The sequence below is a fragment of the Vulpes lagopus genome, chromosome 2 (genome assembly GCF_018345385.1).
Source record: "Vulpes lagopus strain Blue_001 chromosome 2, ASM1834538v1, whole genome shotgun sequence".
NCBI lineage: Eukaryota > Metazoa > Chordata > Mammalia > Carnivora > Canidae > Vulpes > Vulpes lagopus.
Genome location: NC_054825.1, coordinates 65880973 through 65906434, shown reverse-complemented (window position 1 = coordinate 65906434; position 25462 = coordinate 65880973). Strand labels below are relative to the sequence as shown.

At 37.5% G+C, this 25462-nt stretch overlaps 1 protein-coding gene across 5 annotated transcripts in view; it reads right to left on the bottom strand.

Moving 5' to 3' along the window:
• The window catches only part of ATP8B4 (ATPase phospholipid transporting 8B4 (putative)), a 240680-nt gene that overhangs the window by 85400 nt on the left and 129818 nt on the right, over window positions 1-25462 (bottom strand). For 4 of the 5 annotated variants that reach the window (XM_041741577.1, XM_041741569.1, XM_041741593.1 and 1 more), the window contains exons 8-10: window positions 16949-17019; window positions 12687-12769; window positions 3562-3720 (exon numbers count right to left, since the gene is read on the bottom strand). In XM_041741577.1, the coding sequence (XP_041597511.1) occupies window positions 3562-3720; window positions 12687-12769; window positions 16949-17019 (313 nt within the window). Of the gene's footprint in view, window positions 1-3561; window positions 3721-12686; window positions 12770-16948; window positions 17020-20123; window positions 20282-25462 lie in introns of those variants that run through there. The other variant, XM_041741601.1, reaches the window with a different exon arrangement.

Sequence of the window (25462 nt, the reverse complement as noted above, 5' to 3'; positions counted from 1 at the left end):
TACACACATACCATCTGTTTGAAAAACTTACAATGGCTTCCCAATGTTCTTAGGATAAAGACCAAAGTTCTGGATACAGACCACAAGGTCCTTGGATGATCTAAGTCCTAACCACATCTCCAGTAACATATCCAACTATATCCTCCATGTTCTCCTACCTCATACTGGCCTTCTGAAGTTTTTTACCTCACCATCCTCAGTCCTGGCCCAGGGCCTTTGTCCACAATGTGACTTTTAACTAGCTTGCTCCTTCTCTCATAGCCCTCCATTATATCTCTTGTGAGCCCATGTTCTTTTTTTTTTTAAGAGTACTTATCTCAGTTTGAGATTATATATTCATTACTATAATTATCTGAGATAAGTTCTCTTACTCCTACCAGAGTCAAAACCACATGAGTGAATGGACAGCATTTGTTTTTGCTCACATTCTTAATCAGGAATGAATAAGAAGTATAGTATCTATCACATAGTAGGCACTCAATAAACAGCCATTTAATAAATCTATTAAGCACCTGATACGTTTTAAGCAATGTGCATATGTGCTTTTCATCTATTATCTCAGCTAATACTTAAAACAGTCCAAGTAATTAGGTATTATCATCCTTAATTCACTAATAATGAAACAAGCTTAAAGTATTTAACCTGCCTGAGCTTTCTTGTCTAGTATCAGAAGCAGAATTCAAATCCAGATACATCTAACTCAGAATCTCTTTGTTCTTTACCACCATTTTTAAAACTATATGAAATGCTCCATTAATTCATTAATTCACTGACTCATTCAATTAATGTGTTTTTAAGGCTATGACTCACTTAGATTCCAAACAGGAAATAGATGATGCACTGAACAAGGATAACTGGAGAAAAAAAATTTTTCTAAAGGGAATCTGCAAAAGTGTTGGTGGGGGTGAAATAACCAAAGGCTTAGAAGCAAACAGAATGTTTCTCTACCTAAGGTAGAAGGGAAGGATGATGGGAGGAAGTGGTTACTGGACCCTAAAGGACATATAGAGTTTCCAGCCTTTAAGAAAGAGTGACTTTAGGTTGAGAAACCTAGTCAACCTGAAGTGACTCCATAGGGAGGAAGTCTAGGGGAATAAATACCTTGATCTCAATGTTCTTTCTCCTTCTGATCTCTTTCCAGGGATCCCCAATGACAGAGCGTAACTATCAATCAAAATTCAAGGAAATTTAATAGTGTAAACCTTACAAATCAGCCTCCCAAGCAGAAAGAAAAGTGAAAGAAAGGTGACAGTAGATCTGCAGGGGCAAATGGAAGGCATCCAGCAAAAATCTACTGTGCACCAAAATGGTGCTGACTACTATGGGTTCCTTAAATAAATAAGACTCCTCCACTCAGAAACAAGACTTCCTCCTCTCTTGGGTGAAAGAAAAGCTATTACCAGGGAGGCATGGCCTAGCTGTTAATGTATATTAGACCCTCACAAGTAAAGTAAACCATTTCTGTGTCAATTATATTCCTTACACAATCCTTAGTGATAATTACATCCAAGGTAATATAGAAAGAATAGTTAATAATTCATTTTGGGTAACTTTCATAAGGTCTAAGCATTCACCTGGAACCAGTTCCTCAAATTAAGAGTTCTTAAAATTCAGGGGTTCTGAGACTCTCATCTGTTCAAATCTAACACTGACCAAACCAACCATCCCTTTGCCTGTCACTATTCTAGTTTTCTATTAACATTCATGCCCAGACTAAAGTCAATGCAGACATTCTCTGCTTTACAAATATCTGCCTCATGAAGAACATCCAGGCATATCACAAAAGAGGATAGTTCTCCACTCTCGCCTACCAAGGTCCAAAGAGCAGTACATCAGACCAATGTGCAGTCTATGGAGCAGACAATGCACTCAGAATTGATGTTGGATGGAAGAAGCCAGGAAGGAAGGAAAGTAACATTTGTCAAGCATCCTCTTCCATATATATGCATTGTCTCCCCAAGCCTTTATAGTGACTCTCTAATGTACTCATTACCCCATGTTACAGCAGAAGAAACTAAAGCTTAGGAAGTTTAAGTAACTGAGGCTTAACATCCTACAGCTGGTAAACAAATCTGATCCCAGCTCTGTCCAACCCGAATTCTGTGAGTTTTCTGTTATTACTTCTTGGGGGCAGACCTGTTCAACTTATCACCCATTTCTTTCTAGGTAGGTGCATTTTCTCAAAGCAAAACTTACGAAGGAAAACTTGGCTTCTGAGTGGCTCACAGCATCTGTCCTAGCATAACATTCTGTAACTGAACCATAGTCCTGAATTAGTCATTCCAAACAAGTTCACAAAAATGCAAACAAAACTTTGGGCTCTAGTTCATTCCTAGGATAAAGCCCCCCGACTTCTCTGATGACAGGGAGCAAACCAGGACAGTCCTTCTCATTAAGATACCTTCCAGAAGTCTCCCTTTCATTAATGTGGGAAGATAAAGAGAGGGTAATGTATAAGCCTAGCTCTTTTCCTTAATGCAAGCAAGCTGGAAATAAAATATGTGATCACAGGTTTATTTCCCTAATGAATAAAAGCATCTGGTGAGAGAATTATGAAAGCAGATTTCTCCCCAGATAAAAGCCCATACACTGCCATACTTCTAGGGATTTCTGAAGTCCTTACAATGGCAATACCCCAAGCAGCAAGAGCCTTGCTAACACCCACAGCTGAGAGTATTTAGGGAGAATTGGGAGGCCTTTTCTAGGTTTGGAACACTTCTGAGTCTTTAATAAACATTCGTTGTTGTTGAGGAAAGTCAGTTAAGAAAAACATTCCAATTTTGATTGCACATATAGTCAGCAGACCCAAAAACACATCTTAATTTGGTGTCATAATAGACAGGATTTTTAAAAATCAAGGGCTGGCAATTGAAGCCATGAGTACAATTTGAGTGGCTTTATGTAATGGAGCTACTGTAAGCTTCTCAAGCAGGAGAATGCCACTTTGGGCCTGTAAAGTAGAGGCAGGAAAAATAGCTAGCAGGAAGAGTAAGAGGCACTCTCCCCTCCTCCCAACCTCCTTCCCCGACCTCTGTCATGCACAGGGTTTCTAGGACCCACTGTCCTGCTGACAAATGGTAGAAGTTACAGAGTATAAACAGAAGATTGCAGGATCTCCAAGAAAGCTCTTCCAAAAGGATTGCCTGACCCCTGTAAACTACAAAATTAATAGCGGAGCAGGGTTAGGGGTGGGGCTTTCTTTCACATTCTTCCCCTACTTTAAAGGAAGGTTAGTTAATACATACAATGATGGGAATGATAGAGATGAAGTTAAAGAAAAAGAAATTAAACAGTATCTAGCTAGCATCCACTGAGCAATTAAAGCACAGGCAACCCTTAAGCATAAGTTCCTGATGGCAGTGTTTCCTCACAGGGGCCAGGAGGGGCGAGTGCTCCCCCAAACTATGTCCAGAGCAGTGGTGCTGCCCTCTGCAGTCAACTCGGATCAGTACCTCAGTGGAGCAAAAGCACCATCCTCATCCAACCTAGAGAGGTACAAACTGCCCATGCACAACTCAGGACAAGGATGCCCCATAACCGACCCAGGGCAGTCAACTGTACCTGCAAAAATAACCATTCCAAAACACCAACTGGTGTTCCTCAGAATGCAGCCCCTCAGGATTATATTCTCATTGTTGAGGGAGTGCTTGCTGTCCTTCCAGGAGAGAACTCCCATGAATTTATCTAATTTGTTGTTAGGCGCCTCACAGACAACAATCCCTGTAAAATAAAAAATAAAAAATAAATGAAAATCGGTTTGTGACTCACCTCAAACTCTCTTTAGCAGTCCACCATACTGTGTTACCACCTTCCTTCTAATACACAGGATATTTTTGCTTCTCTTTTAGACAGAACAATGTTATGTATACAAGACTGTGTTAGGAAAAATAAGCTTGGGGGGCAGTACAAAGATGGAAATCTATCAAGTGTTTTAAACACAGCTTCCTGCACTTTCTAAATAAGAATAGAAACCTTGAGAGCCATGGATTTTTTTCTTTAAATAAAAATCACTCATCTCTACATCTAGTTTGTAATAATGATTTCTGAAAAGATAAAGCAGGGACTGTCCTAAAAGTTTTTCTTCCTCGGTCTCTTTTTTCTTACTATGAACTTCCATACATATTAAGATGGCATACTTCCAGTTTCACAACCAAAGTTAATCAGGTCTTTCTAGTCTCATAATCAGAATTTCGGAGGTCCTACTATGTCCCACCCCCCAAGAGACCTGGGTCACATTTGCTACATGTGCCGGAGAATGCATGTGATTCCTTTCAGCTGTTCTATGCTTCTTATCTTGATTGGATGCAGAGTTCTGGGGACTCTCAAAGCTACCATGTAATTTGTCCCAACCTGGCCAGAAGACATTTCTAGTTTTTTTTTTAATTACAGGCCCATTCCAAACTAAGGGTGTGCCCATTCCAAATCAATAAATCAATTCGTTCCATTATTTCAATAAGAAAATACACTCTCAGGGTGGGGGTTCTTTTGACAGAAAAAGAAACCAGAAATAATTTTGCAGAGACCTGTCACAAGACACAGCTCTTTGATTAAATGCACTTGTATTACAAATGGTTGGGGTTAAATTTTTATAAGAAATGAGTATCAAGACTTGAAAGACAGAGGGAGAGAAAAAGGAAAAGAGGGAAGGAATAAAAAAGCAAGGTAGTGGGTAGATCCAAATGGGCTCAAACCCAAGTCAGGAGTGAGAGTAGCACCTCTCAAGAACAATAAAAATACACGGATTTAATCAAAGCCAAAACGGTAGGTTGGAACATACAAAATGGCATTTGAAAAATTAAAAAGGAAGTCTTCAGCACTGACTGAAGAGAAAACAGACCAGCCTAGCCTAGAGAACCTCTGTCATTCTCTGTCACACCACTCACTGAGCACCTGAACTCAGAGGCTTCTCACATAGACGCCCTTCCTTCCTACCATGATATCTTTTCCTTGTAAAACACTTAGAGGTGACATCAACCAATTTTCACATGGCCTGATCACTCCTGACCAACCAGATTACTAAGATTGGATCTTGCATGAAAAACACAAAAACAAAAGCCAGAAAGGAGTGAGGGACTCTCTCAGGACTGCTTTTTCCAAATTCCATTTTCATTTCCCCCATTATAACAAAAGTGCTGCATAAACAGCCCCCACTCTTGTATTCATTGGCAGCTTCCCAGACATCCACTACTAAATGAGAGTGCTGGCAGGAGAATGTGTGCAAGGCCAGAAAACCTGTACAAAGTCATTTTTTTTATATGAAGAGAAGATGTGGCTAAATTCTGGTTGCTCTCATTATGACCTATCACTAAAATTAAAAAGTAAATTAAGACTGATTTCAGCTGGCCCAAGTTGTTTGGACAATTATGTTGTGGAAAATGGGATTTTTTTCTAAATTCTAAGAATTTAGTATCTTTTCTTCTTTATCTCTTTACCAATAATTTTCATTCCTAAATTTTAGAGAAACTTGATTGAGAATCACCATCAAAATCTACATAAAACATCAGGTTGATAGCAACCCTTAAGGCTTATTCCAGTTTCTGGATCCAAGACTCAATTTCTCAAGTCTTCAAAGTTGGCCACCAAAAAATAAATAAATAAATAAATAAATAAATAAATAAATAAATAAATAAAACTGTGTTTTGGGCAAAAACAACATGGTACACAGTCTCTGCCAAAAGGAACATAAAAAACAGGCTCATTCGGTCATTTTTATTGTTGCAAGCAAAAACTGACATGGAGACAAATACAGCCTTGAACATGTTGGCTCACTCCTCCCTAGCCCCAAGGCTCATCCACTTCTGGCCTGACACCAAGGGTGTGGTTCTAGACAGGAACAGACAGTAGGGCCAAGGGGTTCTGCCTTAGTTCTTAGAGGCTAAACCCCAATTCAGCCTTTCTCAAAGAGTGTGGTCCCACTGATTTAAGTACCAAATACAGACCCTGGTCAAAACAAAATGAAGGGAACAAAGCCAAACTACATTTTTTGTCTTCAAAAGTGCTCAGCTTCCCCTTTCTTAGCCTTGTTAGCATCAAACACAAGCTTCCAAACTTTTTTCCCTTTTCCAAAAAAAAGATGACTAGTTTCCTCTGAAGGGAGCACTGTATTCATTTCTGTATCCCCATAACCTACCATACCTACATAATAGGATCTTAATACATATTTGTTGGAGAGCTAGAAAAAAATTCATATGGTTTCAAAAGAGAGGTTGGGAAATGAGATGGGTACTAGAGTAGATCTAAGATGAATGAAAGAATTGGGTATGTGTCCCTGGTAATAGTGATAAAGAGGATTGGGAGACCCAATAGCCTAGCCCCCATGGGGGGCTTAGTTTGGCCTAAAGAGATACAAATAGATCTGAGAACACAGGGGGAAAGTGGGAAGCTTAAAGCACATTAAAAGCAACCAAATATATACCCTAGCCATAAAGTATAGTACAGAAAAATTTTAGGACCCTTCTTCCTTTTGCTAATAGTATCAGAGAAAAGTTAGAGACAGTAAACAGTTTGAAAATTAATGAGAAAACAGTTTAAGAAAAATAGCATTTTCTCTTAGATAGTTGTTCACTGAAAATATGTTTAAAGCACAAAGTTATCTTTAATAGGCAACAAAACAACTGGGAAAAATCATGTCAATAATGAAATAGAAATATAATCAAATTAGCTAGTTTCATTTCTTCACCCCTCTAAAAAGAACAGGCATGAAAGCAGACAGCAATTCACCCACTTCACAATCACACAGAAATATTCTAGGGCCAACCTAGACAAAATCCACAAGATGTCATTCTCAACCTTCCTCAGCACTTGAAACGGAGTCCTCAGGGTTGTCAGTTAATTGCCAACCTAATAACCTTCTTGAACTAAAGCATTTATCTCAAAGTAGAAATCTATAGTTTATCATGAAAATGAAACTCAGTACCCAATACTCCATGATTTTCCATAGAAGTTGGCTTTATTTTTTTATGTCTATTATTATTCAAAGTATCTCTTGACTATCTGCACTGCAACTCTTTAATAAGGCAAATTATGCACTGAATAAGACATCATCATTGCCATTCAAGAATTTCTCCAGCCAAGAGTTTCTAAGTTTATAGAAGGCTGCCCACTATTATTGCTCTGATAATGTGATAAATACATTTTTTTTCTTAGAAAGAAGAGTATCACCTATTTTCTAAAGGCTCTTAGTTCTTCAACCTTCAAACCTCAGCCACTCAGCATCACTATCATAATAGTTATATAAATACCAGAAGTAAAGAGGGAAGTTATTGGTTGGGCTGTGCTTCTGTCCAGGTGAATAGGAAATTATCTAGTAAGTAAAAAAAAAAATCATAAGATACTAACCAAGCCTTTATTTTTTAATTAAAAGGAGATGCTTGTTTCTGTGTGTTTTAATTACACACACGCTATTCTTTAGAAAGAACCACAAAATACACAAAGATTCCTGAAATTTAGAGTCAACCTTTCCCTGGTTCAGAACTCAGTATTAACAATCATACAAAATATGTAAACTTGTCATAAATTGCAAAAAAACAGATCTCAGTCCAGTCAGTAACAATATGCAACAGATTCTTAAGCACATTTGGACAATTTACATCTAGGGCATAAAAATGTCCAGTTTACAAATGTATAATTGACAACTATCTCCAGTTACTTATTTATAAAAAGCTTTTCAATTCCTATAAGACTTTAACATGAAAAATCAAGGTCCACTCTATATTTATACTTGCTATAATATTAGATCAAGTTATTTTTTCTTATAAAATTCAATATATATCAATTATTTTCTGATGTTTGAAATGTATGAAAATATTTATATGAGAAATTTTAAAATAAATTTACCTACCAAAATTCAACACTGTTTTGCAAGTACTGTTCTCTGTGTTTGGCCAACTCTTCCATAAACTCTTGTCAGGGATCCTGACATTCAAGATCACTGAGAACGTTGCTGCTTTTTAAAAATATGATGATGTCATCTGAGTTCTGGATCAATTTGATCTCTGGTAATTAATTTTGTACCTTTAGATTTAGAGTATTCTTAAAATTTATTTCTTATCCTTTTCAGGAACTAAGCTGTCATGCTAATTCCCCTACCTCTCCAATGCTGAATTTCTGCTTATAGTTTACAGCCTCTTGTGGCCTTCCATAGAATAGGCTTTGCCAGCAGTCTTGAGTTCCTATTCTGGCTCCTCCACTTATTAATCATGTAGAATTGGAAAAAGTACTCAACTTATTTGAGTCTCAGATTCCTTTCCCATAAATTGTAGGCAATAATAATCTCTTCCTCTCAGGGCTATAAGGATTTAATAAGATAATGTGTGTAGCTACTTAGCACAGTACCTCATGGCAACATCATGGTTAAGGCCTGAGAACTTTAGGGCCCTTATCTAATTAAAGGCTTCTTTGGGAATGTGTACTTGCTCAAGTCTATCTTCTCTTGGGCTATAAACTCTATGAAAGCAAGGCTCAAATCTGTCTTCTCTGCTGAGCTATAAGTTCTATAAAACCACTGTACCTGCAGGCTTAACAAATCTCTTGTCATTGTCTTAAATATACATTTACAGGTGACTGAGGTGTCTTAAATATACATTTACAGGTGAATGAATGAAAGAAAAGAATGAATGAGAGTTTGTGCCACGCCTAAAGAGACCACTAGCAAGACACTGTCTGTGGATTTGGGTCCAGAAGTAGGAAGGCAGGGAGACTTACAAGGGATATCCTAAGGCCCTAGCCATCTCAGTTTTGAGCCTTGGTGTCCCCAGTGTCCCTCAAGTCTTCAAATACTCAGAAGATGTGCACATATGATTCAAAGACAAAAAACTGTAGCTTGGTGCGAGACAATATTTTGGCCAAGTCTCAGAAGACAAACCACATAGTAACTAGAAGTAAAAATAATATCATACCCAGATTTGCCCAGAAGTCACAAGCTAAAGGATATACTTAGCCCAGACAGAGCATGGGAAAGGGCGTTCCTCACATGTCTGTCTCATCTATTAGACTATGCCACAGCTAGTCAGGGCATTTCCAAATGTACACAATGTTGATATCATGCTTTTAGTTTAAACTAAAGGATGCAAAATGTGGCTTTAATTCCCATGACTCAAGGAAGTTTTTTCTATTTGCCAGAGGAAAACTTGAAATCTATTGATAGCCACTACGACAAAGGTAGACAGAAGACAAAAAAAAAAAAAAAAAAAGGAGAGGGGGCCGGGTAGGAAAAGAATGGAGAAGCAAAAGGATCACAAGAAACTACATAATTCACATGGAGATATCTTATAATCCTACATACTTTGTACTGCATCTTGTCCCTTGGAGTTGCTTAATAAATAGACTTCATAAGCTAACTAATATGGAGACACTGATGGAAAGAGAAAAGATGCATTAGAGAAAAAGAGATAATGCATGTAGAGAGTTAACATAAGTAAGTTAACATAAAGACTTGAATAGGAAGAGGGAAACAGGTTAGTAAGAAAGAATGCCAAAGGGAGGAAAGGAAGGAGACAAACAGTGGAATGGGTAGAGAAATGTGTGTATATAGTACATAGTATGTGACTATGTGTGTTAGAGAGTCAGGAAGACACTGAAATGAACGTGTCTAAACTAGGGCTTGAAAGCAAGAGCATTCATGGGAAGAATTTAGTGTTTATTAACTGTCCCAACCCTTTCAAGACTTTCCATACCACATCTTGCATCACCCTCCTGGGCTTTAAATTTGGCTCCTAACAGGGAAATCTAATTTGTATATTGTTTGTAATTTATTTCCCCTTAATCCCTCTATTTATTCCAAGATGCTTTCTTGGAAATGGGAAATCATATTTCAATAAACCTATAAACCCCTAAAATACCATATTGCCTTAAACTTTAAGGTAGATTCAAATTCAAACCAAAATTTAAAAATAAAAGAGTAAATTAAGCAAAAATCTGGTTCTTAGCCCAGAAGTGTACCAGCCTTACAAATTTGGCATTATATGTTCTCTAAGAAGTAGCTGCAGTTTAAGTATAAATGATTGAAAAAAGAGAGAGAAATTGGTGTTGCCTTTATTTAAGAAAATAATTAAAGATTTGGTGCATTACCTATGCTCTGTGAAACAAATTCAAGCTACATCTAATAATAATTACTAAACTTTAAAAATAAATTGTATGAGGTATTTAAAAAGACTGTTTCTATATATAAGCAAATTCCTTACCTTTCAAGATACCCCATCTGTGAGAAAGGAACTGCTTTAAATGAGGAAATGTTTTCTTGCTTCAGCCTAAGCAGCAATACTTGTGTTAGCTTAAATTTTGGACTAGTGTTAAATTTTGTTTAAAAAAGGATTCTGAAATAAATACATAAAACCAGCACACCAGATGATACCTCTCTCAGTCACCTGCCCTCCAGGAAGGGACCCAGAACTCTTGCTTTATCATGCAAGTTCTCACCAGGAAGCTTCTGTCTCACCCCATCCTTCCACCTATCATTCCCAATCCCTCTACCTTAGGCCCCTCCTTTGCTCTTTCCTATCTTTCTGGGGCCTGATGTTGACTCTGCCCTTTAATCTCTGGCATTTGCAACCATTTATTCACACACTGAACAAGTATTTATTGCCAACTAGATGGTAGGCATTGTTCTAGGAACTTGCTATAGATCAGTGAGCAAAACAAAGATCCCTGTGCAGTTTACATTGCAACAAGTAGAGATGGACAATATATAATAAACTTAGAAAACAAGTAAGCTATAAAGTATGCCAGATATGTGCCATGAGAAAAAGAAAAAGCTGAACAGGGGAGAAGGGATTGAGAGTAAGAACATCCATACCCTGAGAAGGTGGATTCTTGGCTACATTCCTGCAGTTGCATGTAAGAATCAACATAATCCAGCCCAGCTCTTGATATACTATCCTTCATTGACCTATTATCAGAGTTCTTGGAGAGTATGGTAGACAGGTATGCTTATTATTTCCCAGCCTCCCTTGAAATTAGGCCAGGCCCGTGTAGCTCATGCTGGCCAGTAAAACGTGAATGGAAGAAGTAGTTAAAAGTGAGTGTGTCTCTTTGACCTAATGGTTGCTTTAGTGTGGCAACCTTAGAGGCCATTATTCGAGGCACCGTGGCTAGTCAGGGCATTTGGAGATGGAGATGGAGAAGGCCACCTGACCTACATCAGAATGTGACATGAGTAAGAAATAAACTTCTAATGTTTACACCACTAAGATTTCAGGGTTGTCTGAACTGAATCACAGTATAGGCTATATGTGCTAATATTTGTAAAAGAATGTGAACTGGGTAATTATAACAATCATTTTCTGCTTTTTTTATGGAAAATAAAACTAAAAAGCATGAATTTTTACTTCCTCATAGATTGATAGAGGAATAAAGGCATAATTCTTCCAGGAAAGAAATGAGCAATGGGAAATTATATTTAGGTTGACCTTTTAGGACTCCATGAATATTCTATGAAATATTTTAAGCAAGTATTTTGATTCATCAATACAATTTACTTTTCTTGGATTCATACAACCTAATTTCATTGAAAAAATTACTTAGTAGAAAATGTGTAATTTGTTTTCCTCTAATCAAAATATTTCTTGGGCCATTCAAAGTTTCCTAGCTATTCCCTTGACTTAAATCCCTAACTGGAGGAATATCTTTTTCTATAAACATTTACCAAAACAGCACTCATTTAAAAGAGATTAAAATATTAACAGAATCCAGACAGAGTTTATAAGCAAATGCAAAGCACAGACAATATAAACTCTAAGCTGTGCATTGGGGAAATTTTATAATGTAAATTTGTCTGTGCTTTAACTCATGGTATCAGGCTGACCCTTGACCACATTTACTTCAGTGGACTCAGAAGAAAACATTTTGGATGACAGTCTCAAACCCAAAGATTCATTAATAAATAAAACCAATCTATGCCTTGAATATTGATATTCAAGGTGGACATATAAGTGTGTAAAGCAAGAGACAACTGAATAATGGGAGGAAGACCCCAAAGATTCTCCCCTAGCCTATCATGGTGCCTACAGTCCTACCATGAATGGTTGTTTCCTTTGACTCTTGAAGGATTTTATTTCACTGCCACTTTAACAGAAAAGAACGAGATATAGCTGGAACAGAACAGGCAAAAGGGACAGTTCCCCATGCTGGGGAGAAGGGACTGGATGGAATGGTAAAGGTGGTATAATAAGGGAACTGTGGTCTAAAATAAAGAGCAACTGATTAATAAATCAGAATGTTCTTCCTGAACACCTACTTTAAAACATTGTGCCAGGCATTATGCAAGATACAGAAATATATGAGGCTGGATTATTGTCTTGCTGAAGTTTGCAGTCTAGTATTTGGTCTTTGTTATGGAGCCAGAGAATGAATGGATGGCTAGACCTAGAGCTAGAAATACAAATGTGGCCTGTGTGCATGCCCAGCAAATCTGCACAGGGCTCCAGAGAGGCCAAGGTCAGGCAAGGGAACGGTATTGTGGGACTAGAGGAAATGAGATCTACAGAAGAAATAAAGATGAACAATGAATTTATAAAGCCATTAATCCCTTGATAAACATTTTTACTCTTTAGCATGAGAAGAAATTACAGGCTTTGATGCCTGAAGAATTTTATTCCACCAAATAAAAAGAAACATGATTTGGATTTCAGATAATTAGTTTGTTATATTACCTTTCAGTTTTGAGGTTTTTGTTTGTTCTAAACACTTACCGTCAAATTTTGCAAGTCTGTTAATGTCTGCTCCAAGTTCTGAGGTAACTGATAGCGCATGGCGGACTTTAAGGTTTGTTTCCCTGTCAAATTAATTGACACGACATGAATTTTTAAATGGAACAGCCCAAGAGCTTTTTACATAAAGTAATCAGGCAGGGTGCAGGACATGCAAAATCCAACACAAAAGATTCAACAAACCCCCTTCTTATATCATTCACACTTCAGTAAAATGGACTCGGTAAAGTGGACAGGGATTGACATGCTCCTAAAAGTTAGCATTCCACCCATGGCACATCTGTATAACAACACAGTGATCTGTTTTGTTATTTGAAAGAACAGAGGACATAATAAATATGGTTTCATTCGAACCTACTCAGACATCATGCATGAGTTACAAAACACATTAGGAATGGGAATGTAGTTGCCAAATAAAGGAGGCCAGCCTACTACCTACATAGGAATTTTACTTGTACAAGATGGTCATGGCTAATTTCACTGTAGCTAAAATTTAAATGGGAAAAGGAATACAGCTCTTTCTGATGGAAAATCAAGTCAAAGATCCTGTAAGTCTGGGATCATACCACCAGACAGTAATTCAGCAGGTCACAGTGAGCTGGTCATCTTCTTCCAGGCAGAACCACACGTATATTGGACAGATGACCCTGGGGTATTCATGAAATGACCAGTTGTGACGTTTTCATGGCCATTATGCACATCTTGCATATAAGGGCTTGTCATGCCGGTTTTCTCACTGAGCTCAGCCTAATTCTCTTCTATTGTACCTTAACATCATCTGTCAGAGTTCTATCTCTTACATAAGTTTTTAGCAGTAAGTTCATTCAGTCAACAAATATTGATTGAATACATACCATAGTCACCCATGAGGTTCAGTGCTGCCCCACAAGGGTTACTGTTCTCTTGAGGGAAACAAGTGGTAGGTAAAAAGCAAATACCACCATTTGGAAGTACATGACAAACCATGAAATAACTGAATTTAGAGAACCAAGAAGCAGGTGCCTGAGAGGGCATTTAATCTAAACTTCCCGTAAATGAGTTTCACAATGATGTTAAGACAACATGAAATCAATTCAAGGAATACCCCTTGGTGAAATAGATTTCTGCAGAAAACACTAAGTTGGATATATAATTGAAGTTACTTTGCTTTAAAGTAATCTCGTGGATCACTCATTGCCAAATCTATCAATTCATAGGATGCAGAAATGCCTTGGGATTGAGATACCCAAGGAGAACTTCATAATTGAGGCAGAAATTGAGCTGGGCTTAATGGACCAGAGATAGTGGTGTTGAGGCTAAAGAACCAATGTGCCCATTCATTTAAACATACTTTTCAAATAACTGAAATAGTGATCCAGAGTAGGCCAGACAGCCCCCATTCCTTAACCTAGCTCTACACATCATATCATTAAGCAAGGTTTATCATCATTGTAGGTTACTTCCTCAGGACTTTCTCCAATATCTCACTTCCATCTTCAGATATGAAACTAAAAGGAAAGAATAATTACATATAGACTTTATTGATTAAAAAAAGTTGCACAGACTCTTAATTAATATCTTGTGCCCTACCATATTTTTCTTAATATGCCTCAGTATCTTGACCTCAAACTTCAAAATGATTTTCAGCATAAGAATCAATACAAAAGATCCAGTGTACCCTTTACTCAGTTCCCCCTAATGGTAACATTTGCAAAATTATATCACAATGTCACAATATCACAAATAACACTGACACAATCAAGATGGGGAACATTTCCATCACAAGGATTTCTTAGGTTACCCTCAGTAGACACACCCATTTCCCTGACTCCTCCAACCCATCTTTCACTCCTGGTAACCACTGATTAATGGTTTCTTTCTATAATTTTTCCATTTCAAGAATGTTATATAGGTGGAATCATAGAGTATGTGACCTTCGGGGTTTGGCTTTTTTACTCAACATAATTCTCTGAAAAATCATCCAGATTGTTGTATATATCAATAGTTCTTTTTTTATTGTTCAATAGTGTTCCACAATATGGATATACAACAGTTTGTTCAACCTGTGAAAGGACATATAAATTGTTTCTATTTTGTGGATGTTACACATTAAGCTGCAATAAACATCTGTATATAAGTTATTGTGTAAACACAAGTCCTCATTTCTGTGGGATAAATGCCCAGAAGTGAAACTGCTGGGCTGTTTGGTAGTTGCATGTTTCATTTTTTGAGAGCCTGCCACACTATTTTCCAGAGTGATTATAGTAATTTATATTCCCATCAGCAATGTGTGAGTGATCCTGTTTGTCTACATCCTTGCCAGCATTTGGAGTTGTCACTATTTTTAATTTTAGCTATTCTGATAGGTATGTACTGACATCTCATGTGGCTTGAATTTTAATGTCCCCAACAACTAATGATGTTGAAAATCTTTTTATGCGCTGATTTGTCATCTGTATGTAATCTCTGGTGAAATGTGCCTTTATATCATTTGCTAATTTTCTAATTGGATTTTGTTTTTAATATTGAGTTTTGACCATTTTTCTTTTTTTTAAGATTTTATTTATTTATTCATGAGACACACAGAGAGAGAGGCAGAGACACAGACAGAGAGAGAAGCAGGCTCCTCGCAGGGAGCCCAATGCAGAACTCGATTCCCAGACCCGGGATCATGCCCTGAGAGGAAGGCAGATGTTCAACAGCTGAGCCACCCAGGCATCCCTTTTGAGCATTTTTCATGCATTCAAGATAAGATCCTTTGTCAGGTAGATGGTATGCAAGTATTTTCTCCTAGTCTTTTGCTTATTTTTTCATCTTCTTCTTTTGCACAACAATTTTTAATTTGAAGTATATTTTACCAAGTTATCTTCTTATGAATTATGCTTTTTGTGTCAAGTCTAAAAACTCTTTGACTAGCCCTAGATCTTAAAGATTTTCACCTATATTTTTCTCTAAAAGTTTTATACTTTTATGTTCTACATTTGAATTCAATTTCCTTAATGGTTACAGGGCTATTCAAATTGTCTATTTTATATTGAGTGAGTTCTGGTAGTTTGTTTTTTGATGAAGTGGTCTATTTCATCTAAGTTGTTAAATTTATGTGTATAAAGTTGCTTATAGGATTTCCTTATCTTTCCCTTATCTTCAGGATATGTCATAATATCCCCTGGTTCATTCATGATATTGTTATTTTGTGTCTTTTTTTTTCTTATTCAGTCTTCCTGAGGTTTATTAAATTTATTGATGTTTTCAAAGAATCAGCTCTTTGTTTTGTTGATTGTTCTCTCCTTATTTTTCTGTTTTCAAGTTCATTGATTTCTGCTCTTGTCTTTATCTCCTTTCTTCTGCTTGTTTTGGGTTTATGCTATTATTTTCTTAGGTTCTTAAGATGAGATTTTGGATTATTGACTTGAGACTCTTTTCCAAGTATATGCAACTAGTGCCATAAACTTCCCTCCAAGCACTATTTTAGGTTTTGCCCAAACCAAGGGTAGGGTCACATAGGCCAAACTCTATTTGAGTAGGCCAGTAGGACAATGATTTGGGAGGCAGTGGCTAAAACTAGGGGCTTTTTTTTGTCAGACTACCAGGTCGAATACTGGCTTCACTTTTGAGAAGTTTAAGGTAAATTACTTAATATCGCTAAGCCTTGTCATCCGTACAATGGGGCTTATATACTACCTATATCAGGACTAAATGATAAAATCCATCTAAGCATGTTCTATGCTTGTAATAGCAAGCATGCAATAAATGTTTTTGTGCCAGACAAATTGAATACACTGGAGCAGAACTGCTATATTTTCTATAATTAAATCTCCCTGTAAACATTAATGTCAAAATTCCATTTCTTTCTCCTTTCTTCAACTTCATTTCACTCAGTTCCAAAGAATTGCCTTCTAATGTAACATCAGTGCTTCTTTCCTCAGAAACATCAATACTTTTCTCATTTTCCTTAGAGAATCACATGAAATTTTAAAAAGAAAAAACTAAAACAAAGCCCTTCTAAGGAACCTCAGTGAAGAGTCCTATGCAATAAGTCACATAGACATGTTTAATTCACTGTTTTGGAGGGAAGATAAACTCAGGAGAAAAGACAGAACTTTCAAAGGACCCACAAAGTACTTAAATGGAATTTTCAAGTTAGACTCTTATTTGTTCCAAGAAAATTAAACGAAGAATAAAGTTTAGGTTGAATCCTGTTCTTAAAACTATTACTGCTAAATTAAAAACCAATCTAATTAATTATTCTAAAGTTAATAACTTACCCATCAAGCTCAGCAGTTTCAATATAACAGAGGCTATGTGGCTCACTACTTGATAGGAGAAGGAGATCAGCCTATTTTTAAAAAATCATAAAGAATAGATGAAAAGGGAAGACTGGTTGAAAGCCTTCTATGTTGTATCACCCCTACTTACTAATGAACCAGGAGAGCCTTAGGGGGAAAAAAAAGTGAGAGAGGTAAAATCCTGTTCCATCTCTCTGCTACAAATATGCCCCAAATCAAACCTTCCCTCTACTTCCCTGTTCCTGTTGGGTCCAGCCCTTGAACATCAGAATATAAGCAAGGCCAGGGGATATCATATAAAGTAATAGCCACTTCATTTACTTTTTTTTGCAAGAAACATATAAAATTCTACTTTCTTGTCTTGATAATTACTAATGGAAAATATAAAATTTTCCTCAGTAAGTGAGATAATTGGAAATGTTCCTATGTATATAATTTAATTACCTATCATTATCATTTAAGAGTAGGGGGCACGCAAAGCCAATGGGGAAAAGATAGAAGTAAAGGAGGAAAAATTTGAAAACCAAAGAAAAAAATAAGACTGACAAGGAAAATTTTAAAAGAGAAAAAAAGAAAAAAATTAAAAATTGTAAGAGAAAAATGGTGGAGTATAATGAAGGGAAAAGAGAAAATAAAACGGGGTAAGCAAGAGGTAAGAAAGAATAGAAAATGTTCTAAAAGACAGCAAAAAACATTAGTGGATGTTTCACATAGATAAACAAGTAGTGAATCTTTCACAGAGATAAACAAGTAGTCAGTCTTTCACAGAGATGAAATTCTTCATTTGAGCTTCAGAAATGACATCACAATTCAGTTTTAGAATATGGCTGCTTCCTATATTGGGGAACTGTTTATTTAAAATTAAAAATGTCATTTTAAAATAAGGGTTTTTATGAAATTCTGAAAGATTTAAGGTCTAAAATTAATTAACTAAAATTTTAGCAATTTATTTTGATACAATAGCCTATTGTATAGCTCTATTTGAATGTGTCATTCCAAACTATGAAATTTTCTTACCCTTGTTTCTTAAATTATTAGAGTTGTCCTATTCTCAAGTCCTAGAGATTAAATTTAGAATCAATCCACTCATTCCATTGTCTCAAGCTTTTAAATGTACAATTCAAATATAGGTGAGGGGTGTGTATGTGTGTGCACATATGTGTGTCCAGTTTTGACTGAATTGCGATAAAACAGAATTCAAAACAACTCAGTGACAAGACCCTAAATGAATAAATGGGTTTATAAATCAAGATTCTTCCTCAACTCTAACGAAAGAGTCACAGAATCCTGAGGCAGCAAAATTATTTTCTGACTAGTCACAATGTGACTGTGGCAAACCCACTATAGAGAGAACCTGTAGAGTTGTATGCAATTCTTGAGCCAAAATACTACCTACTTTGATTTTATTTATTTATTTATTTATTTATTTATTTATTTATTTATTTTAAAGATTTTATTCATCTATTCATGAGAGACACAGAGAGAGAGAGAGAGAGAGAGAGAGGCAGAGACACAGGCAGAGGGAGAAGCAGGCTCCATGCATGGAACTCGACGTGGGACTCGATCCTGGAACTCCAGGATCACGCCCTAGGCCGAAGGCAGGTGCTAAACCACTGAGCCACCCAGAGATCCCCCTACTTTGATTTTAAAGAGAAAAAAATGTTTTCAAAAATTCACCTTGGCCTTACTTCTCACATTTAAATTTCAGTTACTATGATAGCAGTACAGCTTCATGTTCTATGAGCCTATGACTCTCCTCCTCTGAACTCAATAGGATCATTTTAAACAAAATCCAAAATTCTCTAATTCTTATCATCTCTGATTGAAAATAGTTATGAAGTACAGAGAAGGATCCCAATTTATACCTAGAGTTGCTTTTCTTCTAAACTCTACACAGTAATGATTTGATGTTACTATTTAATATTGAACTTAGCTGCTTAACACTTACATTTTTGGTAGACAAAGGAAGGATTTGTTGTCTGCTGTTGGCTCAGAACATGTGACTGAGGCACTACCACCACTTGGTGACTAGACTCTCTCCTAAGTAGTAATTTAACTTACTAGAGACGGCTACTGAGAACTGGAAAACCCATAAGTTCTGAGCTAACTCCTCCTGCCTTGTCTACCCCCTGGGAACCTGAGACTTCTACTTTCCTAACCTCAACCTTCCCACCTCTTCCTGTCATCTTTTTCATTGATGTCCTCCAAACCTTGCTCCTGTTTCTCTATTTCTTGATCTCTGTCCTACACTCTCCTCATTCATCCCCATTCTCCCTGCCCCACTGCTGAGCTTTGACATTCATTGCTAACACCTCCCCTTCACAGTTTTTAATTCATTACAGTTGAGGAGGAAGTGTGAAGGGGCAGGACCAATAGGGGCATCCAGAGAAATAAGGGGTCACCCACACATCATCATGCAGTGCTCCTATTTCCAGGTCCACTCAGTAAGAATTCTAAAAAGAAAATTATGAGAGAGATGAAGTAGGGAAAGAGAGCCATATTAGTCCCTGATCATCATCCTTTTGTCAGAGATTCTGTGGCTGGAGTGCAGCAACATATGGGTGGTCTTACAGCCCCACCAGCCCCATGACTCTGGGAGCCCCAGATCAGGCCTCCTCAAGCTGACACTTTCAGTATGTCGTCAACCCAGAAACCTATGTTTGAGTTGTAGGGGTTTATAATACTGGTATTTAGTGAGGGCTTACAATGTGCATGGCACTATCCTAAGAGCTTTAGGTGCAATATTTTATTTAACTCCCACAGAAGTCCTATAGTGTATGTTCTATTGTTATCTCCACTTTACAGATGAGCAAAGTGAGGCCCAGAGAGGTTCAGTAACTTGTTTGAGGCCACATAGTAAGTGATATATCAGGATATGAATCCAGGCAATCTAAGGCATATACAGCTGGAATATAAAAATGAATTCGTTCAAGGATTTTACAGTTTAGTAAACGCAGAATATGATAAGAGTCCTAAAAGTCTTATTTCCAAAGTGCTATGGGAGAAGTACAAATGAGGAATAGTACCTCAGAGTGGTAGCTGGACAAAGCGCTTCAGGGAAGACTCTGGATGGTATGAAGGGCAGGTCCCCTTAGGCAGAGACATGAGCAAGAGTTAAGAACAGGGAAAAGAAAGCACCATTATTGGAACTCACAGATGGGCCAGGAAACCAGTCATTAATTCCAACCAGAACCATTTTCTTCAGACATCCTTTGTACTTTCTTCTGTCAATTATTCTCAGTGCCCTGCCAGGAAAAGTTCAACTATGGCCCCCAAGAATGAAGCAGTGTTCTCCAACACAATGCCCTTTCCTCCACCTTCCACAGACAGCAATTGCTTCATAAAAACCTAAAACAAATATTTCAATCAGATGAAGCTTGAGAAAAATCCACTGAACATCTTTAAGGCTTCACAACCAACACTGACTTCGTAAGTTTATTAGGCATAATTAATGTTCGCTGATGAAAAACAAATAAAGCAAAATCTCAGGTGATGATAATAGCTAAAAACTGTACAATTCTTTTTTTTGTCTTTCAAAAGCTTTATTTTTTTAAGTGTTCAGGACTTTATAATTTTTTTTATTGGAGTTCAATTTGCTAACACAGAGTATATCATCCAGTGCTCAGACCACCAAGTGCCCCCCTCAGTGCCCGTCACCCAATCACCCCATCCCCCCAACACCTCCCTTTCCACTACCCCTTGTTCGTTTCCCAGAGTTAGGAGTCTCTCATGTTCTGTCACCCTCACTTATATTTCCCACTCATTTTCTCTCCTTTCCCCTTTATTCCCTTTCACTATTTTTTATATTCCCTGAATGAATGAGACCATATAATGTTTGTCCTTCTTGATTGACTTGCTTCACTCAGCATAAAACCCTCCAGTTCTATACAAGTTGAAGTAAATAGTGGGTATTCGTCATTTCTAATGGCTGAGTATTGCTCCATTCTATACATAGACCACATCTTCTTTATCCATTCATCTTTCGATGGACACCGAGGCTCCTTCCACAGTTTGGCTATTGTGGACATTGCTGCTATAAACATCGGGGTGCAGGTGTCCCGGCCTTTGGTCACTGCATCTGTATCTTTGGAGTAAATCCCCAGCAGTGCAATTGCTGGGCCATAGAGAAGTTCTATTTTTAACTCTTTAAAGAACCTCCACACAGTTTTCCAGAGTGGCTGCACCAGTTCACATTCCCACCAACAGTGCAAGAGGATTCCCCTTTCTCCACATCCTCTCCAACATTTGTGGTTTCCTGTCTTGTTAATTTTCCCCATTCTCACTGGTGTGAGGTGGTATCTCATTGAGGTTTTGATTTGTATTTCCCTGATGGCAAGTGATGTGGAGCATTTTCTCATGTGCTTGGCCATGTTTAAGTCTTCCTCTGTGAAATTTATACTCAGGTCTTTTGCCCATTTCATGATTGGATTGTTTGTTTCTTTGCTGTTGAGTTTAGTAAGTTCTTTATAGATCTTGGATACTAACCCCTTATCTGATATGTCATTTGCAAATATCTTCTCCCATTCTGTAGGTTGTCTTTTAGTTTTGTTGACTCTTTCTTTTGCTGTGCAGATGCTTTTTATCTTAAGTCCCGATAATTCATTTTGCTTTTGTTTCCCTTGCCTTCATAGATGTATCTTGCAAGAAGTTTCTGTGGCCAAGTTCAAAAAGGGTGTTGCCTGTGTTCTCCTCTAGGAATTTGATGGATTCTTGTCTCACATTTAGATCTTTCATCCATTTTGAGTTTATCTTTGTGTATGGTGTAAGAGAATGGTCCAGTTTCATTCTTCTGCATGTGGATGTCCAATTTTCTCAGCACCATTTATTGAACAGACGGTCCTTTTTCCAGTGGATAGTCTTTCCTCCTTTGTCGAATATTAGTTGGCCATGGAGTTAAGGGCCCATTTCTGGGTTCTCTATTCTGTTCCATTGATCTATGTGTCTGTTTCTGTGCCAGTACCACACTGTCTTGATAATCAACAGCTTTGTAGTACAACCTGAAATCTGGCATTGTGATGCCCCCAGATATGGTTTTCTTTTTTAATATTCCCCTGGCTATTTGGGGTCTTTTCTGATTCCACACAAATCTTAAGATGATTTGTTCCAACTCTCTGAAGAAAGTCCATGGTATTTTGACAGGGATTGCATTAAATGTGTAAATTGCCCTGGGTATCATTGACATTTTCACAATATTAATTCTGCCAATACATGAGCATGGAATATTTTTCCATCTCTTTGTCTTCCTCAATTTCTTTCAGAAGTGTTCTGTAGTTTTTAGGATATAGATCATTTACCTCTTTGGTTAGATTTATTCCTAGGTATCTTATGTTTTTGGGAGCAATTGTAAATGGGATTGATTCCTTAATTTCTCTTTCTTCAGTCTCATTGTTAGTCTATAGAAATGCCACTGCCTTCTGGACATTGATGTTGTATCCTGCCACACTGTTGAATTGCTGTATGAGTTCCAGCAATCATGGGGTGGAGGCTTTTGGATTTTCTAGGTACAGTATCGTGTCATCTACAAAGAGGGAGAGTTTGACTTCTTCTTTGCCAATTTGAAAGCCTTTTATTTCTTTTTGTTGCCTGATTGCTGAGGCTAGGACTTCTAGTACTATGCAGAATAGCAGTGGTGAGAGTGGACATCCCTGTCTTGTTCCTGATCTTAGGGGAAAGGCTCCCAGTGCTTCCCCATTGAGAATGATATTTGCTGTGGGCTTTTCGTAGATGGCTTTTAAGATGCTGAGGAGTGTTCCCTCTATCCCTACACTCTGAAGAGTTTTGATCAGGAATGGATGCTGTACTTTGTCAAATGCTTTCTCTGCATCTACAGAGGATCATATGATTCTTGTGTTTTCTCTTGTTGATATGATCCATCACATTGGTTGCTTTACGACTGTTGAACCAGTCTTGCATCCTGGGGATGAATCCCACGTGGTCACAATGAATAATCTTCTTAATGTATTGTTGGATCCTATTGGCTAGTATCTTGTGGAGAATTTTAGCATCTTTGTTCATCAGGGGTATTGGTCTGTAATTCTCCTTTTTGGTGGGGTCTTTGTCTGGTTTTGTAATTAAGGTGATGCTGGCCTCATAGAACGAGTTTGGAAGTATTCCATCCCTTTCTATCTTTCTGAACAGCTTTAGTAAAATAGGTGTTGTTTCTTCTTCAAACATTTGATAGAATTCCCCTGGAAAGCCATCTGGCCCTGGACTTTATGTGTCTTGGGAAGTTTTTGATGACTGCTTCAATGTCCTTCCTGCTTATCAGCCTGTTCAGGTTTTCTATTTCTTCCTGTTCCAGTTTTGGTAGTTTGTGGCTTTCCAGAAATGCATCTATTTCTTCTAGATTGCGTAATTTATTGGCATATAGCTGCTCATAATATGTTTTTAAAATCATTTGTATTTCCTTGGTATTGGTGGTGATTTCTCCTTTTTCATTCATGATTTCACTAATTAGAGTCTTTTCTCTTTTGTTTTTAATAAGGCTGGCTAATGGTTTATCTATATTATTAATTGTTTCAAAGAACCAACTCCTGGTTTTGTTGATCTGTTCCACAGTTCTTCTGGTCTCTATTTCATTGAGTTCTGCTTGAATCTTTATTAAGGTCTCTTAGACTGTCTTCTTCCTATGGGTGTAGGTCTTATTTGCTGTTCTTTCTCCAGTTCCTTTAGGTGCAAGGTTAGCTTGTGTATTTGAGTTCTTTCCAGTTTTTTGAGGGATGCTTGTATTGTGATGTATTTCCCTCTCAGGACTGCTTTTGCTGTATCCCAAAGATTTTGAATGGTTGTATCTTCATTCTCATTAGTTTCCATGAATCTTTTTAATTCTTCTCTAATTTCCTGGTTGACCCTTTCATCTTTTGGCAGGATGGTCTTTAACCTCCACGTGTTTGAATTTCTTCCAAATTTCTTCTTGTGATTGAGTTCTAGTTTCATAGCATTGTGGTCTGAAAATATGCAGGAGACAATCCCAATCTTTTGGTATCGGTTAAGACCTGATTTGTGACCCAGTCAGTATGTGGTGTATGCTGGAGAAAGGTCCATGTGCACTTGAGAAGAATGTGTATTCAGTTGCGTTTGGATGTAAAGTTCTGTAAACGTCTGTGAAATCCATCTGGTCCAGTGTATCATTTAAAGCTCTTGTTTCTTTGGAGACATTATGCTTAGAAGATCTGTCATTTACAGAAAGCGCCGTGTTGAGGTCTCCCCCTATTAGTGTATTATTACCTAAGTATGTCTTTACTTTGGTTATTAATTGATTGATATCCTTGGCAGCTCCCACATTAGGGGCATCAATATTCATGATTGTTAGGTCCTCTTGTTAGGTCGATCCTTTAAGTATGATATAGTGTCCCTCTTCATGGCTCACTATAGTCTTTGGGATAAACTTTAATGTATCTGATATGAGGATGGCTACCCCTGCTTTCTTTTGAGGACCATTTGAATGGTAAATGGTTCTCCAACTTTTTATTTTCAGGCTGTAGGTGTCCTTGGGTCTCAAGTGAGTCCTTTGTAGACAGCAAATAGATGGGTCCTGCTTTTTTATCCAGTCTGAAACCCTGTGCCTTTTGATGGGATCATTAAGCCCATTCACGTTCAGAGTTACTATTGAAAGATATGAACTTAGTGTCATCATAATACCTATTCAGTCCCTGTTTTTGTGGATTGTTTCTTTGGACTTTCTCTCTCTTTTACAGTGTCCCCCTTAATATTTCTTGCAGAGCTCCTTTGGTGGTCACATATTCTTTCAGTTTCTGCCTATCTTGGAAGCTCATCTCTCCTTCTATTCTGAATGAGAGCCTTGCTGGATAGAGTATTCTTGGCTGCATGTTCTTCTCATTTAGGGCCCTGAATATATCCTGCCAACCTTTTCTGGGCTGCCAGGTCTCTGTGGCGATCTCTGCTGTTAATCTAATATTTCTCCCCATATAAGTTAGGGATCTATTGTCTCTTGCTGCTTTAAGGATTTTTTTCTTTATCTTTAGAATTTGCACATTTCACTATTAAATGTTGGGGTGTTGAATAGTTTTCATTGATTTTAGGGGAGGATCTCTCTGTCTCCTGGATCTGAATGCCTGTTTCCCTCCCCAAGTTAGGGAAGTTCTCAGCTATGAGTTGTTCAAATACACTTTCTGGTCCTCTGTCCCTTTTGGTGCTCTCGGGAACCCCAATTAAACGTAGATTTTTCCTTCTGAGGCTGTCATTTATTTCCCTTAACCTTTCCTCATGATCTTTTCATTGTTTTTCTCTTTTTTCCTCAGCTTCCTTCCTTGCCAACTTCCTTCCTTCCATCCAACTTGTGTTCTATGTCACTCATTTGTTCTTCTACCTCATTAACCCTCATCGCTGGGGCCTCCAGTTTGGATTGCATCTCATTTAATTGATTTTTAATTTCAGCCTGATTAGATCTAAATTCTGTAGTCATGAAGTATCTTGAATCCTGTATGCTTTTTTCCAGAGCCACCAGTAGCTTTATAATTGTGCTTCTTAATT